The sequence below is a fragment of the Sphaerodactylus townsendi genome, linkage group LG03, assembly GCF_021028975.2.
Source record: "Sphaerodactylus townsendi isolate TG3544 linkage group LG03, MPM_Stown_v2.3, whole genome shotgun sequence".
In the NCBI taxonomy this organism is placed as follows: Eukaryota; Metazoa; Chordata; class Lepidosauria; order Squamata; family Sphaerodactylidae; genus Sphaerodactylus; species Sphaerodactylus townsendi.
In genome coordinates, this window is record NC_059427.1 from 1,133,919 (window position 1) to 1,146,314 (window position 12,396).

At 61.6% G+C, this 12,396-nt stretch overlaps 4 protein-coding genes across 6 annotated transcripts in view; 3 read left to right on the top strand and 1 right to left on the bottom strand.

Moving 5' to 3' along the window:
• Positions 1–12,396, top strand: part of LOC125428777 (zinc finger protein OZF-like) — a 798,123-nt gene that overhangs the window by 686,458 nt on the left and 99,269 nt on the right. The window lies entirely within an intron of this gene.
• The window catches only part of LOC125428596 (zinc finger protein 345-like), a 320,997-nt gene that overhangs the window by 39,649 nt on the left and 268,952 nt on the right, over positions 1–12,396 (bottom strand). The gene's annotated exons all lie outside the window — the stretch shown is intronic.
• On the top strand, positions 39–6,045 carry SLC39A7 (solute carrier family 39 member 7). Its single transcript, XM_048489348.1, has 7 exons — positions 39–546; positions 1,325–1,493; positions 1,576–1,659; positions 2,319–2,435; positions 2,973–3,089; positions 3,185–3,381; positions 5,084–6,045. The coding sequence occupies exons 1-7, from the start codon at positions 76–78 to the stop codon at positions 5,333–5,335; spliced, it is 1,407 nt and encodes a 468-aa protein (XP_048345305.1). The 5' UTR covers positions 39–75; the 3' UTR covers positions 5,336–6,045.
• On the top strand, positions 6,504–11,009 carry HSD17B8 (hydroxysteroid 17-beta dehydrogenase 8). Of its 3 annotated transcripts, none has more exons than XM_048489519.1 (9): positions 6,628–6,734; positions 7,176–7,366; positions 8,598–8,714; positions 8,815–8,910; positions 9,052–9,137; positions 9,431–9,515; positions 9,885–9,927; positions 10,510–10,584; positions 10,688–11,009. In XM_048489519.1, the coding sequence occupies exons 1-9, from the start codon at positions 6,689–6,691 to the stop codon at positions 10,702–10,704; spliced, it is 756 nt and encodes a 251-aa protein (XP_048345476.1). In that variant the 5' UTR covers positions 6,628–6,688; the 3' UTR covers positions 10,705–11,009. The 3 variants fall into 3 exon arrangements, with proteins under 3 accessions (XP_048345477.1, XP_048345476.1, XP_048345475.1); XM_048489518.1 differs by lacking the exon at positions 6,628–6,734 and adding an exon at positions 6,786–7,029; XM_048489520.1 differs by lacking the exon at positions 7,176–7,366 and having other exon boundaries at positions 6,504–6,734.

Consider the following 12,396-nt stretch of genomic DNA (forward strand, 5'->3'; position numbering starts at 1 on the left):
CAGGGTCAGAGGGGTGGGGCTGGGCAGGTGTGTTCTGGGGCAGTGACTCTCCTTTTTCCTGACAGACCAAGAAGCATGGCCGTGCACAGGTGGCTGCGGGGAGCTGGGCTCTGCCACGCAGGCACCTTCATGACCGTCTGTGCGATGCTGGCGTGGTCTGTTTCCACGCACGAGGGTTTCCACGGTCACGGGCATTCTCACGAAGACATGCACCACGGCCACAGCCACGCTCATGATGAACACGAGGATATTTGGCATGGCCATGCACACGAAGACCCCCATCATGGACACAGCCACTCGCATGTTCACGAGGATCCTCACCATGGGCACAGCCATGGACATGAAAACCACCATCATGGACACTGGCACGGCCACGTTCACGAGCCGGCTCACGAGGATCCCCACCACGGGCACAGCCATGTCCACTCCCACGACGATTCTCACAGCCACTCCCACGGGGCTGGTGGACCCAGCCAGCCCAAACCACTCCTCGGGAAGCCACCTGTGAGGAGGGAGAGGCTGGAGCCGGTGCAGCTGTGGACCTACGTGAGTGTCTGGGGGAGGCGTGGGCGCCTGGTATTGCGTATGGGCACCGTCTGCAGACTGGTGCAGGCTGTACTTGCCTCAATGGGTCTGGGCAGGTGACGGGGCTCCTCAGTGGCTCTGTGGAGAGAGCAGGCCTGGCACATCCTCCCATGCGGCTGGAAGAATTCCTTCCCAGCAGGAAGAAGAGGAAGAATTTGGATTTATATCCCCCCTTTCTCTCCTGCAAGGAGACTCAAAGGGGCTGACAATCTCCTTTCCCTTCCCCTCCCCACCCCCGCACAACAAACACCCTGTGAGGTGGGTGGGCCTGGCGTGTGTTGGCGTGCACAAGCTAATCCAGCTCCCCAGATAAACCTCCACAGCTTAAGTGGCAGAGCAGGGCATCAAACCCGGTTCCTCCAGGTTAGAGTGCAGCTGCTCATAACCACTATGCCACTGCTGCTCCTCTCCTTGCCCCGCCTTGCTTCTCTTGGTTTGGCCTGGTCGGCCCCCTGTTTATCCAGCCTCGGTGTGTCCTTCATTTCTTTCCAGCATCTGGGTCTGTAGGGCTCTGCTGGCAGAGGCAGTTTCTAACTTGGCCTCAATGGAAGCCATGGCAGATTTCCACCCCTCCCGCTTTTAATTTAAGTCCAAATCAGAAGGTCGCAGGAGGCCGTTTGCTGACGTTCCCAGCTCCTGAGGAGGGGTTCAAACTCAGAGCCCGGGGGAAAGGGAACGACTGGCTGCCGTGGGCGCAACCCTCCCCCCACCCCGTGCTGTTGGCTCTCCCTCCTTACAGGCGATCGGGGCCACCCTGCTCATCAGCGCGGCCCCCTACTGCATCCTCTTCCTCATCCCGGTGGAGTCCAACTCTTCCCAGCACCAGGCACTCCTGAAGCTGCTGCTGAGCTTCGCCTCGGGGGGCCTGCTGGGGGACGCCTTCCTGCACCTCATCCCGCACGCGCTGGGTGAGCCACGGGCTTCCGGGTGGGGAGGGGGAGGTCTTTTCCCCCACCCTCCCTGACCCGCTCCCTTCCCTGCCTCCCCCAGAGCCACATTCGCATCCCGGAGAAGGAGGGGGTCACTCCCACGGAGCGGAGGCGAAGCCCCCCGCCCACGGACACTCTCACCAGGGTAAGGCTGCCTCCTTGGTTTTATCCTCGCCTTCCTCTGAGATGGCCCATCTTCACAACAGCCCCGTGAGATAGGCCGGGCTCAGAGAGGGGCTGAGAGAGCGATTGGTCTGAGGTGAACCTGATGGGCAGCATATCAGGCAGGGCAGTGGGAGGTGGGGCTTCCAGAGGTCCAGCAGCAGGGCCAAGAGGCCAAGGCCTTCCCTGAGCCTCCTTAGGGGAGGGAGTCCAACCTACCACCCAAACCACCGTTCTGGATTGGGGGGGCGGGGCGGGGCGGCAGGGGTGTCTGGAGATTCTGCCAAACTCACAGAAGAGCCAGAGAGAAGGCAGACTGGCTGGGCCAAAAAGGAAGAGGGGTGAAAAGTGGGGCCTGGCTTAGACAGCGGAGCTGAGAGCAGGTGAAAGTGGATCGCAGGTGGCTAGAGCGGGCCTTCCTGGGCTACAGAGCGGGCTTGCCCAGAAAGGCTAGACTCGGGTCAGCCCGGTGGAAGGCCTGATGGATCAGAGAGCTTCGTGTGGTCATGAGGATGGTGAGGACTTCAGAAAGGCTCTCTGCCGTGGGAGGAGGTCGTTGGATGGCAGGAAGGGCATTTGTGCTGATCCTTACTTTGTTTCCTGCCAGCTGTAACGCGCTTCCTTCCTTTCTCTGCCGGCCAGATCCTTCGCACCACCACATGATGTCGGTCGGGCTCTGGGTCCTCGGGGGCATCGTGGCATTCCTGGTTGTGGAAAAGTTTGTCAGGCACGTCAAAGGCAGCCACGGGCACAGCCATGGTGGGTGATAGCCTGGGCCCTGGCCAGAACCTCCTCCCGTAGGGTGGACAGTGGCCGTGGGCGACAGCAGGGTAGAGAGGGAGGGACCTGTGGGAAAGCAAAGAGGCTTCTTAAAGAGTGGCAGGTGGAGCTGCGTGCCCCGGGAGGTGCCAGGCCTCCTCCTCACTGTCTGCCAGCGAAAGACCCCGGTCTGGCCGTCAGAACCTCTTTGCCAAACGAAAAGGTGCCAGCAGGGGGTTGGGGGGGGGGCACAGAGGGGGGGTTGATACCTGACACCCTGTGGAGAAGGGTGTTAAACTCTGACATCTGCCAGCATCTGGAGTTTGACACCCCTGTTGAGGAGGGCCGGGGTGAATGGGAGGGTCGGGGGGGGCAGGGTTCTTGTCTGCCCCCTCCGCCAACCCGTCCTGTGCAGCTGGTGCCTCCGGTGTCCTCCCGAAGAGTCTGAAGGTGGGACTTCCGCCTGGAGGCCCCGTGCTCAGGGCAGGAAGCCCCACGGGCCTCATCTGATCCCATTTTTGGTGTGCCCATCCCCAGCCACCAAGGTCAAATGCAGCGATGATGAGGAGGAGAAAGAGTCCCCCCGAGGAGCAGGCGAGAAAGCTGCCTCGAGGAGGAAGGCTCCGGAGCAGAAGGAGAAGCCCCCAGAGTCCAGTAAGGGATTCGGGGCGGGGGGGGGGGGTCTTGGGCGGGGGGGCTGGGCGTGCCTTTGCACCCGCTGACCGTCCTGCTCTCCTCTCCCCTCCCAGCCATGCGCGTTGCCGGGTACTTGAACTTGGCAGCGGACTTTGCCCACAACTTCACGGACGGGCTGGCGTTGGGGGCCTCGTTCCTGGCTGGCAGCACCGTGGGGGCCGTCACCACCCTGACTGTGCTTCTGCACGAGGTGCCCCACGAAGTGGGCGACTTTGCCATCCTGGTGCAATCCGGCTGCAGCAAGTGGAAGGTAGCTTTTGCAACCCTGCCTAAGAGGGTTGTTGTTGTTGTTTTACAGTGGAGCCTCCTGCTCTTCCCGGACTTTCAGTGTAGGCACAGGTCATCTGAGAAGTTCTTCTTGCGGCAGGTCGACAACCGCAGAGGGGGGAGTCTTTCAAGGAGGGCAGGGCCAGGGAGGGGGTCATCTGTGCCCTCCAGAGCGCCAAGCACCAGAGGAGCTGAGCAGCAGGGGATTCCAGCCGCCTTTCCTGACTGCCCTTTGACCCAGAGAGGGGAGGGCGCAGCTGAGCAGGGGCCGGGTCCAGTGAGGCAGGTCAGGTCAAGGGAGGAGGGGCGAACTCCCCAGAGGGCAGAGTGGTGCCATTTTCAGCATTCTCTTTCTGCCCCTTCTGAAGCTCACGGCCACTTCCCGTAGGACCCAACGGCTCTCGTGGTTGGCAAACTGCAGTCCAAGGGGAGTTGTCAACGGCATTTGTCCAGTGGAGTTCCATAGGGCTCGACTTGGGGGGGGGGGGGACTGAGGAGACCCGCAGTCTGACTTCCCAAAAGCTCTACTGGTTCCTAACAGGCCCACATTGCCCACCCACCCCAGAAGACTTTGGCTACAGAGAGGGCTGGCCTTCCTTGTCATCCCAGGTGTCTCTGTGGTCGTAACCTCTGAGGAGTGCTTTCCAAATCCTGCTTTCTTCCTATCTCCATGCCCCCACAGTAATGGCAGCCTCCTTGCTCCTGTGAGGGGTTTGGGTGCCGGGTCTATAACTTTGGGTCTGGGCCTGGTACTTTTCAGTATTTTTATAAGTGATCCAGATGAGGCTGGGGAGGGGCTACTCATTAAATTTGCAGGCGATACCAAATTGGGAGCAGCAGCAAACAGACCAGAAGATGCAGGTAGAACTAAAGGAGCTGTGAACACACTTGAAAAGTGGGCAGAGGTGAACAAGGTGCAATTCAACAAGCATAAGTGCAGAGGTCTACATCTGGATAACAAAATTTAGGAACAGGCATACTGGATGGGGGATACGCTTTGGGGTAACCTGTGTGCGAACAAGATCTTGAGGCAAGTTCACTATGAGCAGCCAGTTGTGATGCAGCAGCAAAAAAGGCTAATGTGATCTTGGGTTGTGTCAACAGGGGTATAACATCCAAATTGCAAGGTGTCATGGTCTCCCTGCACACTGCATTGGTCAGGAGTGTTTATGGTATGCAGTTCTGGAGACCTCACTTCCACAAGGACGTGGGCAGGATGGAGCAGGGGCAGAGGAGAGCGAGGAGGAGGGGGATCCGGGGCCAGGAGACCCAAGCCCCACGGGGGTGTGGGGGGTGAGGCTGGGGAGGGACTCGGGAATGTTTAGTTTCTGGAGAAGAGGAGGTTGAGGGGGGACATGATTGCTCTCTTGAAGGGCTGTCGCTTAGACGAGGGCAGGGAGCCATTCCTGTTGGCAGCAGAAGGTAGGATTTGCAGTTATGGGAAGAAAGGCCCTGACTGGGCATTGGGGGGGGGGGGGATTTTCAGGGGGGGGAGTTCAGTGGTGGAATTGGCTGCCTAGAGAGGTTCTGAGCCCCCCCCCCCCCCCCCCCCGGCAGTCTGGCATGCTGTAGGCTGATCCTGTATTGGGCAGGGGGCTGGACTAGGCGGCCTCCGTGGCCCTCTCCAGGCCTGCACTCCCTTCCTGGCCGCCCCTGACGCTGCCTTTCTCTGCCTCCCCTCCCAGGCGATGAAGCTGCAGCTGGTGACGGCCTTGGGGGCTCTGGCGGGCACCGTCTGCTCGCTGCTGGCCGAGGGGGTGGGGGAAGCGGCCACCGCCTGGATCCTGCCCTTCACGGCCGGGGGCTTCATCTACGTGGCCACCGTCTCCGTGATCCCGGAGCTGCTGCAGGAGTCCGGGCCCGTCCAGTCCCTGCTGGAGGTGCTGGGGCTGGTGGCCGGCGTGGCCATGATGGTGTTCATCGCTCAGTACGAGTAGCAGAAGGTGCCTGCTGGAGAGAAGAGACTGAGAGCCCACTCCTCCTTCGGACGTGGTCCAGGAACTGGGGGAGGGGGCCTTCTCCCTCCCACCCACCCTCCACCCACCTCCGCTTTGCTTGAGCCTGCCAGGAGCAGAGAGTCAGACCCACCTGTCTCCGTCTCCGCCCTTCCGTTCTACCTGTTGGCCTGAGGATTCAGGCGCTGCCGGGAGTTTCGCTGAGCCCCCGTTCCTCTTCCTGCAGGGGCAAGTCTGGCCCTCCAGAGAGTTGGCTCTTCTGTCCCAGGTGGATGCAGTGGCGGGTTGGGGAGGCCTTTTCCTGTGGGGGCAGGGGAGGGGTATGGGGGGGGACTCTAGGCCAGCACTCCCCCAAACACCAGGATTCAGTCTGTAATTTTGTTTGGAGGGGGGGGAGGTGTGTGCAATCCTTGATTCTCTACCCCACCTAGTATTTTGGGGGGGGGGGGGAATTTACCAGGGACCAAAACAAGGAAGAAATATGGGGGTGGGGGAGAGGAATCATGTTTCCAGACTTTGTGGGGGTTACTAGAAGGGGGGGGTGGGGGTTTCCCCAAGACTGAGTTGCTGGTTTTGGACAACGGGGTGTGCCAGAATCCTTGGCAGAGACCCCTCCTTCCTGTGGCTTGTTAGCTCCAGGGGGGGTGTGTGTCCGGTGGATGTGGTGAGAGGGCGACGTCTCCCCCCCCCCCCAAAAAAAAGAGTCGTGAAGGCAGGCAGTGCCAGTGGTGGGCAGGGGTCGGGAGTGTGTGTGTGTGTGTTGCGTAGACGTCTTTTGTAGCTCGGCATTTTGCATTTTTGTAGGGTTGAGGGGCGTCATTGGGGGGGCATTTTGCGTAGCGGGGGGGGGGCCGTCGTGGGGGAGCACGATTCTTGCGTCTAATTAAAAGTCAGATTTCCAAGCTCGGCCTCGTTGTCTGTTCTTCTGGCCGGCGGGGGGCGCCAGAGAGGCGGGGAGGGGCTCCTGCCGTGTCCTCGGGTGACCCCTGGCCCGTCCCTCCCTCCCAACCCACGTGCGCCAGGTCGGATACCCCCCCCCCCCCATCCCCTGCTGGTCCTCTGAGGCATCCTCCCCTTCCATGGGATTGTTGCTTCTGCCACCCGGCAGGCAGAAATTCACCCGGTGCATCCGGGAGCATCCCCAGCGGGGTGCAGGCGCGTAATAATGGGGGGGGGGGGAGATACACAGGCTAAAGACCCTGCAGTCCCGGTTCCTTGCCCCCCCCCGGAAGACTTGGGCTACAGAGAGGGCTGCCTAGCGAGGCTTGCTTTTCTCTGTCGTCTCTGCGGCTGCGCCTTCGGGGGAGGACCTTTCTCTCCCCCCCTCCCCCAGCCATGGCTGCCTCTCTGCGCCTGCGGGGGTCTTTGGCGCTGGTCACAGGTGCGGGGGGGGGGCGTTGCCAGGCCGGGGGCGGCAATAGTTGGGGGAGGGGCTTCGTGCATCGAGGAGGGCGTCCTACTCTCCGGGAGACCCTGCGGTGCACGGGGAGGGGGGGGCTTTCCCGGTCCATTTTTAGGGGCGGAGGAATCTCCCCCCACCCCTAAAAAGCAAGCGGGACTTCTGAGCCAGGAAGCCAATCGGTGACACCCTTACAAAGTGATTGGAAGGGGGGGGGGGGGAGAGATGCACCTGTTGAATGTCCACCTCGTGGGTCGCAGTGAAAGTCTCCCTGCTGGTGAGCGCATTTCCTGTCCACGGACAGCGGGAGCCCGTGGAGAGGTGTTGCAAGGCAAAGCTGCACCTGTTGGATCGCAGTCACAATGAAAGCCTGGGAAGCTGCCCCCCCACCACCACCTGACCCCCCCCCCCGTCTCTTTGCAGGGGGCGGAAGCGGCATCGGCCGCGCCGTCTGCGCTCGCCTGGCCCGGGAAGGGGCGCTGGTGGCCGTGGCCGACTGCAACGAGGCCGGCGCGGCCGAGACCCTGCGGGGGCTGCCGGCAGGAGACCACCAGGCCTGGGGGGTCGACGTGGGCTGCTCCGAGGGCGTGGCGGGGCTCGTGGGGCGCGTCCAGGTGGGCTGCCCTCCCCTCGCGGGGCTGCGCGTGGCCCGTGGGGCGCCTGGAGCCGGGGCTGCGGCTCTCCCGGGGGGTGGGTGGGGGGGCATTGCTGGCCATCACATGCGGATCCCGCGGACCGAGTCGCGGCCCCTGCCAGTGGGGGGGTCCAGCAAGTTCGCACCACTCCGGCAGAACCGGTTGTTAAGAGAGTGCTTGTAAACAAACAGTTGTTCAGTTACTTGAGTGCCCCCCCCCCATCTTGCCTTGGCAGCCCTTGATTTGCCCATTCTTACATTTGAACCCTCTCTTCCGGAAGTGCCAGCCCCCCCCCCCCCCCAGCACCAGGCCCACCTCCCGCCTCCCCCTAACGTCACATGGACGGCGCTTTGTTTGCCACAATTCCCATCGCTCCAAGCCATGAGGCCTGAAGAAAGCCTCCACGTCCAGAAGCAGTGTACCTCTGCATCCCTGTGGCTGAGGGTCTTTGCCGCAGAGGGGGAGCCCGGCTAGACAGGGGGAGGCCACATTCACCTTGGCCTGGCCCAGCAGGGCTCTTCTGGAGCTCTCCTGACAGCGAATTAAGCATGTGGTGGGGGGTGGGGGTGTTGGTTCGCCACCCCGAGGGGTTTCAAGGCCAGGGAGAAGCAGAGGTGGTTTGCCGCCTCTGCAGAGCCTTCCTTGGTGGCCTCCCGCCCCAGCGCCAGCCCTGCTTGGCTTCTGGGATCTGAAGAGAGAGGGGCTTCTGAACCCCCACTCTGAACGAACTGGCCGCCCCTTCCCGGCTTGACTCCCCTGCTCTGGCCCCTGCGCCGTTCGTGGTGGAGACGGTGGCCGTTCTCCAGTGTTTGGGATACGTGCTCCTGAGCGCCCCAGGCTGTCTTGTGCCGCGTGACTCAGACTCTCACTTGAACTGGCCGCCGTCCTGCAGGCCGGGGGTGGGGGGGCAACTTTCCCCTCAGCTGCTACTGCCTGGTCCTTTGACGGGAGGTGCCCACGGGCTGCCGCCTTGCAACACCATGGCTAAAATGCCCTCGTAGCGGGTCAGATGGGGTCAGGCACCCGCTGCTAGAACTGGCCCAGGCCTTCCCTTTGGTTTCCTCCTGGCCAAACCTCTCTGCTCCGGGGGAAGCGTGGGCCGTGCGGATCTTTGGGGGTTTCTGGGCCTTTTGCTTGGCTGTCCCCAAAGCTCCTAACCCCCCCCCCCCAAAAAAAAACCACACGCACACACATCCTCTCACTTTTCCAGACCCACTACTCCCGCCCAGCCACCATCTGCGTAAACTGTGCCGGCATCACCACGGACGAATTCCTCCTCAAGCAGACGGAAGAGGCCTTTGATGCCGTCCTCAGGGTGAATCTCAAGGTAGGGGGGCTGGGGGGGGCACATCTGGGTGCAACCACGGTGTGTGTGTGGGGGGGTGAGCGGTGCTCGAGGGACTGGCTCTCTTCTTCTTTTCCTGCAGGGGACGTTCTTGGTGACCCAGGCCGTGGCCCAAGCACTGGTAGCAAGCGGAGCACCCGGGGGCTCCATCATCAACATGGGCAGCATCGTGGGGAAGGTGCCGTGCCCCCCACCCCCTTGAGCTCTGCCAAGGACACCCCATAATCCTGCCCCACAATCCTTGCCCCAGCCCATTACGCAGGCAGGGGCCAGCTGGGACTCCCCCTCCCCACACACTCTTCTCTTTCCCCCTGGCCAGGTGGGGAACCTGGGGCAGGTGAACTACGCCGCCTCCAAGGCCGGGGTGGAGGCTCTGACCAAGACAGCGGCCAAGGAGCTGGCCAGGTGAGCCCCGGGGGAGGGGAGGGTCAACCCCACCAGGAGGCTCATGGCGTGGTCGGCCTCTCTTGGTTTAACCAGCCCTGCAAAGTTGTTTTGAAGATGGAATGGAGGAATGCTGGCAGGAGCTGATGGGAATTGTAGTCCACAAACATCTGGAGAGACACAGATTGCAGACTCCTGGCCCATCCGGAGGCACTGATGGGGGGGGGGAGCTGCCCTATCTCGTGGCTGACCTTGCAGGGGGGGTGTCCAAAGCCACCTTGGCTTCTGTGACCTTCTTTCTGGCCGCCCTGCAGGTACGGGATTCGCTGCAACACAGTCCTCCCCGGTTTCGTCCGCTCCCCCATGACCGATAAAGTACCCCAGAAAGTGCTGGACAAGGTTAGTAAGGAGGGGGGAGGGTTGGCTAGCCAACACCCCATCTCTCAGATATTGGGGGGGGGGGCAAAAACTGTTTTACACATAGTGGGGATGGGGAGCAGGTCAGCGTGGAGCCCGGGTGGTGGAGCAGTTCTAGCATCTGACGAGCCCTGGGGGTGGGGGGGTGGTATCCGGGTTCAAATTCCCAGGAAGCTCTGGGGGGGGGGGGGCACTCTCTTTCTGCCTGACCTACCTCACAGGGTTGTTGTAAGGCTGAAGTGGCGGACCCATGCGGTTCACCCTGAGTTCCTGGGAGGAAGAGCAAAAATGCAACAGGTAAAGCGCAATTATCTGTAGTCCCGCCCCTCATTTCCCTACCTCTCTTTGCAGTTTGCAGCAATGGTGCCTCTGGGACGTCTGGGGGAGCCTGAAGGTCAGACACCCGCGGGGGGGGGGGGGACCTTGCGGGGCAGGGGAGGCTGCCTGATCTGAGTAGTGGGGGGGGGCTGGTCACCAGACCCTTTGGGTCAAGGAGGGGTGGCCTTTGTAGGCCTTGCCAAGTGCGTTGAGCCTGCCCGAAAGTCTCCTGTGTCTCAGCTTCCTTCCCCTCCCCCCACAACGTGACCCCCCCCCAACACACCATTCTTCTCCTAGCACTTTCTTCACCCCCACCACCCCTCTGTGCTGGAAGTCCCAGTTCCTGGGTCTCCTTGTGAGGCAGCCGAGAGCACCGGGGTTCGGGGGGGGGGGGGCTTGTTCCACCTGGAGCTGGCCAGGATCCAAAAGAAGCAGACTCCAACCTCAATAGGGGGGCGGAGGGCGGAAAGACCCCACCCACATTATGGCACTGGGGCGTAACAGGTGCTGGACTCCCAGTGGGTGGGAATGCCCAGGGGAGGGAGGAGGGATGAAAGGGTTTGAGGCCACTGGGCATTCTTGACTTCATGATGGGGGGGGGGGGAGGCAGAATGTTTGGGAGGGGGGGCCTCCATTGTGAACCCCTCTCCCCTCCCAGACGTGGCCGATGTCTGTGCTTTCCTGGCCTCCGATGAGAGCAGGTACATCACTGGAGCCAGCGTGGAGGTAACAGGTGTGGCGAGGGGAGGGGAGGGCTTTGGTTCTGATTGGCCAGAGGAGGGTGGGGGGCACCTTCTGAAGCCTTCCTCTTCTCTTCCCATTCGGTTTCCCTGAAGGGGGTCTTTTCATCTGACACGTGCATTTCTGGAGCCCCCACACACACACCCTCCTGAGTTGACACTCCCGGAGCCCCCCAAGAGAGGCCGTGGGCACAGCTGGAACTCGTGGCAGAAGCCGGCCTCCTGGGCTCCCAGCTGGGGGGCTGCCAAGAAAGTTGCCAGAAGAGATCAGCTCCTGGCCAGGATGTCCGTTGCCACCCGGGGGGGGGGGGATCTGCCCTCCACCCCCGCCTTGAATCGCTGATCCGGATGTGGTGATTGATGAATGTCCTTGATTGACTGATGGTAGAACTTTAAATAAATGAGCATTTGCAACCTCGACAGAAGCCGCTTTGTGGGAGTCTGGGGGGGGGGGGGACGCCACGCCCTTTTTAGTGGAAGTTACTGGGAGAAGCTTGATCCCCAGCGTGGCTCTTGTGGGCTTTGGGGGTCAGTGTAGCCGTGGACTGGTCGTTTCTGCTCCCAACTCTCTAACCTCTTTCCCAGTACAAATCAAGGAGCCCGTCCTGTTTTTCGTGGCTGCCTTCCAGTGGAAATTGTGCTCTCCCCCCCGACTCCCCCCCCCTCGCCATCAATCTGCCCATGAGAAGCTGCTGGTCTCGCCAGAGACAACGAGAGATCTTGGAAGGAAGTAGGAGAGCGGGATCTGCTCCCCTTGCCCTGACTCAGGAGGGGGGCCCAGACTGAAACCCCTCCATGCCAGATCTGGGAAGGCAAGCAGGGTCATTGAGGGATAGCCAACAGGTGGGAGGAGGCCCCAGGGAATGCCAGGGGACCTTTGGCCCGGTCTCCCCATAAGCCCCCGGTTTCTTCATAGGCATCGCTAGAAGAAGGAGGGTTTGGATTTATACGCCGCCTTTCTCTCCTGTAAGGAGTCTCAAAGTGGCTCATAAGCTCCTTTTCCCTTCTTCTGTCCACAGCAAATGTAGGCGGGCCTGAGAGAGTTCTGGGAGAACTGGGGGATAGCCCAGAAGTCACCAACCCGGCTTCATGTGGAGGAATGGGGAAACAAGCCAAGTTCACCAGATGAGAGTGCACATCATAGCCACTAAACCACGCATAGGGTGCCAAGGGAGCTCAGATTGCATGGGCCCCATTCTGACTTCAGGGGCGGGGGGGGGGGTTGGGGAGACCCAGCTTTTTGCTCCCGGGCCACAAAGTGTTGAGGTTGTGTGCGAGATTCCCCTGAGTCCTCTTCGCTTGCTCAGCTGCGGGGCTGACGGAGACTCCACTTGTGCAGCTGCACTAATGGAAGTGTTTGCCGAAGGGCTTATTAGGGTGTGCTTGGAAAGAGGCGTGGGGTATCAGAGCGGGCTGGGGAGAAAAGAGGATTAGCGGGGGGGGGGGGGCTGGAGGCGGGAGCTCTCCTTCCCGGCCCCAGACCTGGCTGTGGCGCTCTTCCCACACTGCCTACCTGAGGGCGCAGAGAGGCCCCGCAGTCCCTTCCATGGGGGTCTGAGGGCTCACTTGTGGGGTCTGCCTCTGTGCGGCTTTTTGCCCCACCTGTGAGAAGCCTGGGACAGCCGGCACACACACACACACCGACATCAGCCTGACTGGGGATCCGAGGGCCCGTTTCTACACCACAAGGGCCAGGTCCACATTGCGCTCCCTGGCTGGTGGGACGAGAAGCCAGTTGAGGGGGGGGGTGAATTTGTCTGCTGCTGCCCTCCAGGGAACCCCCACTCTCCTGGCAGTCAGCCGAG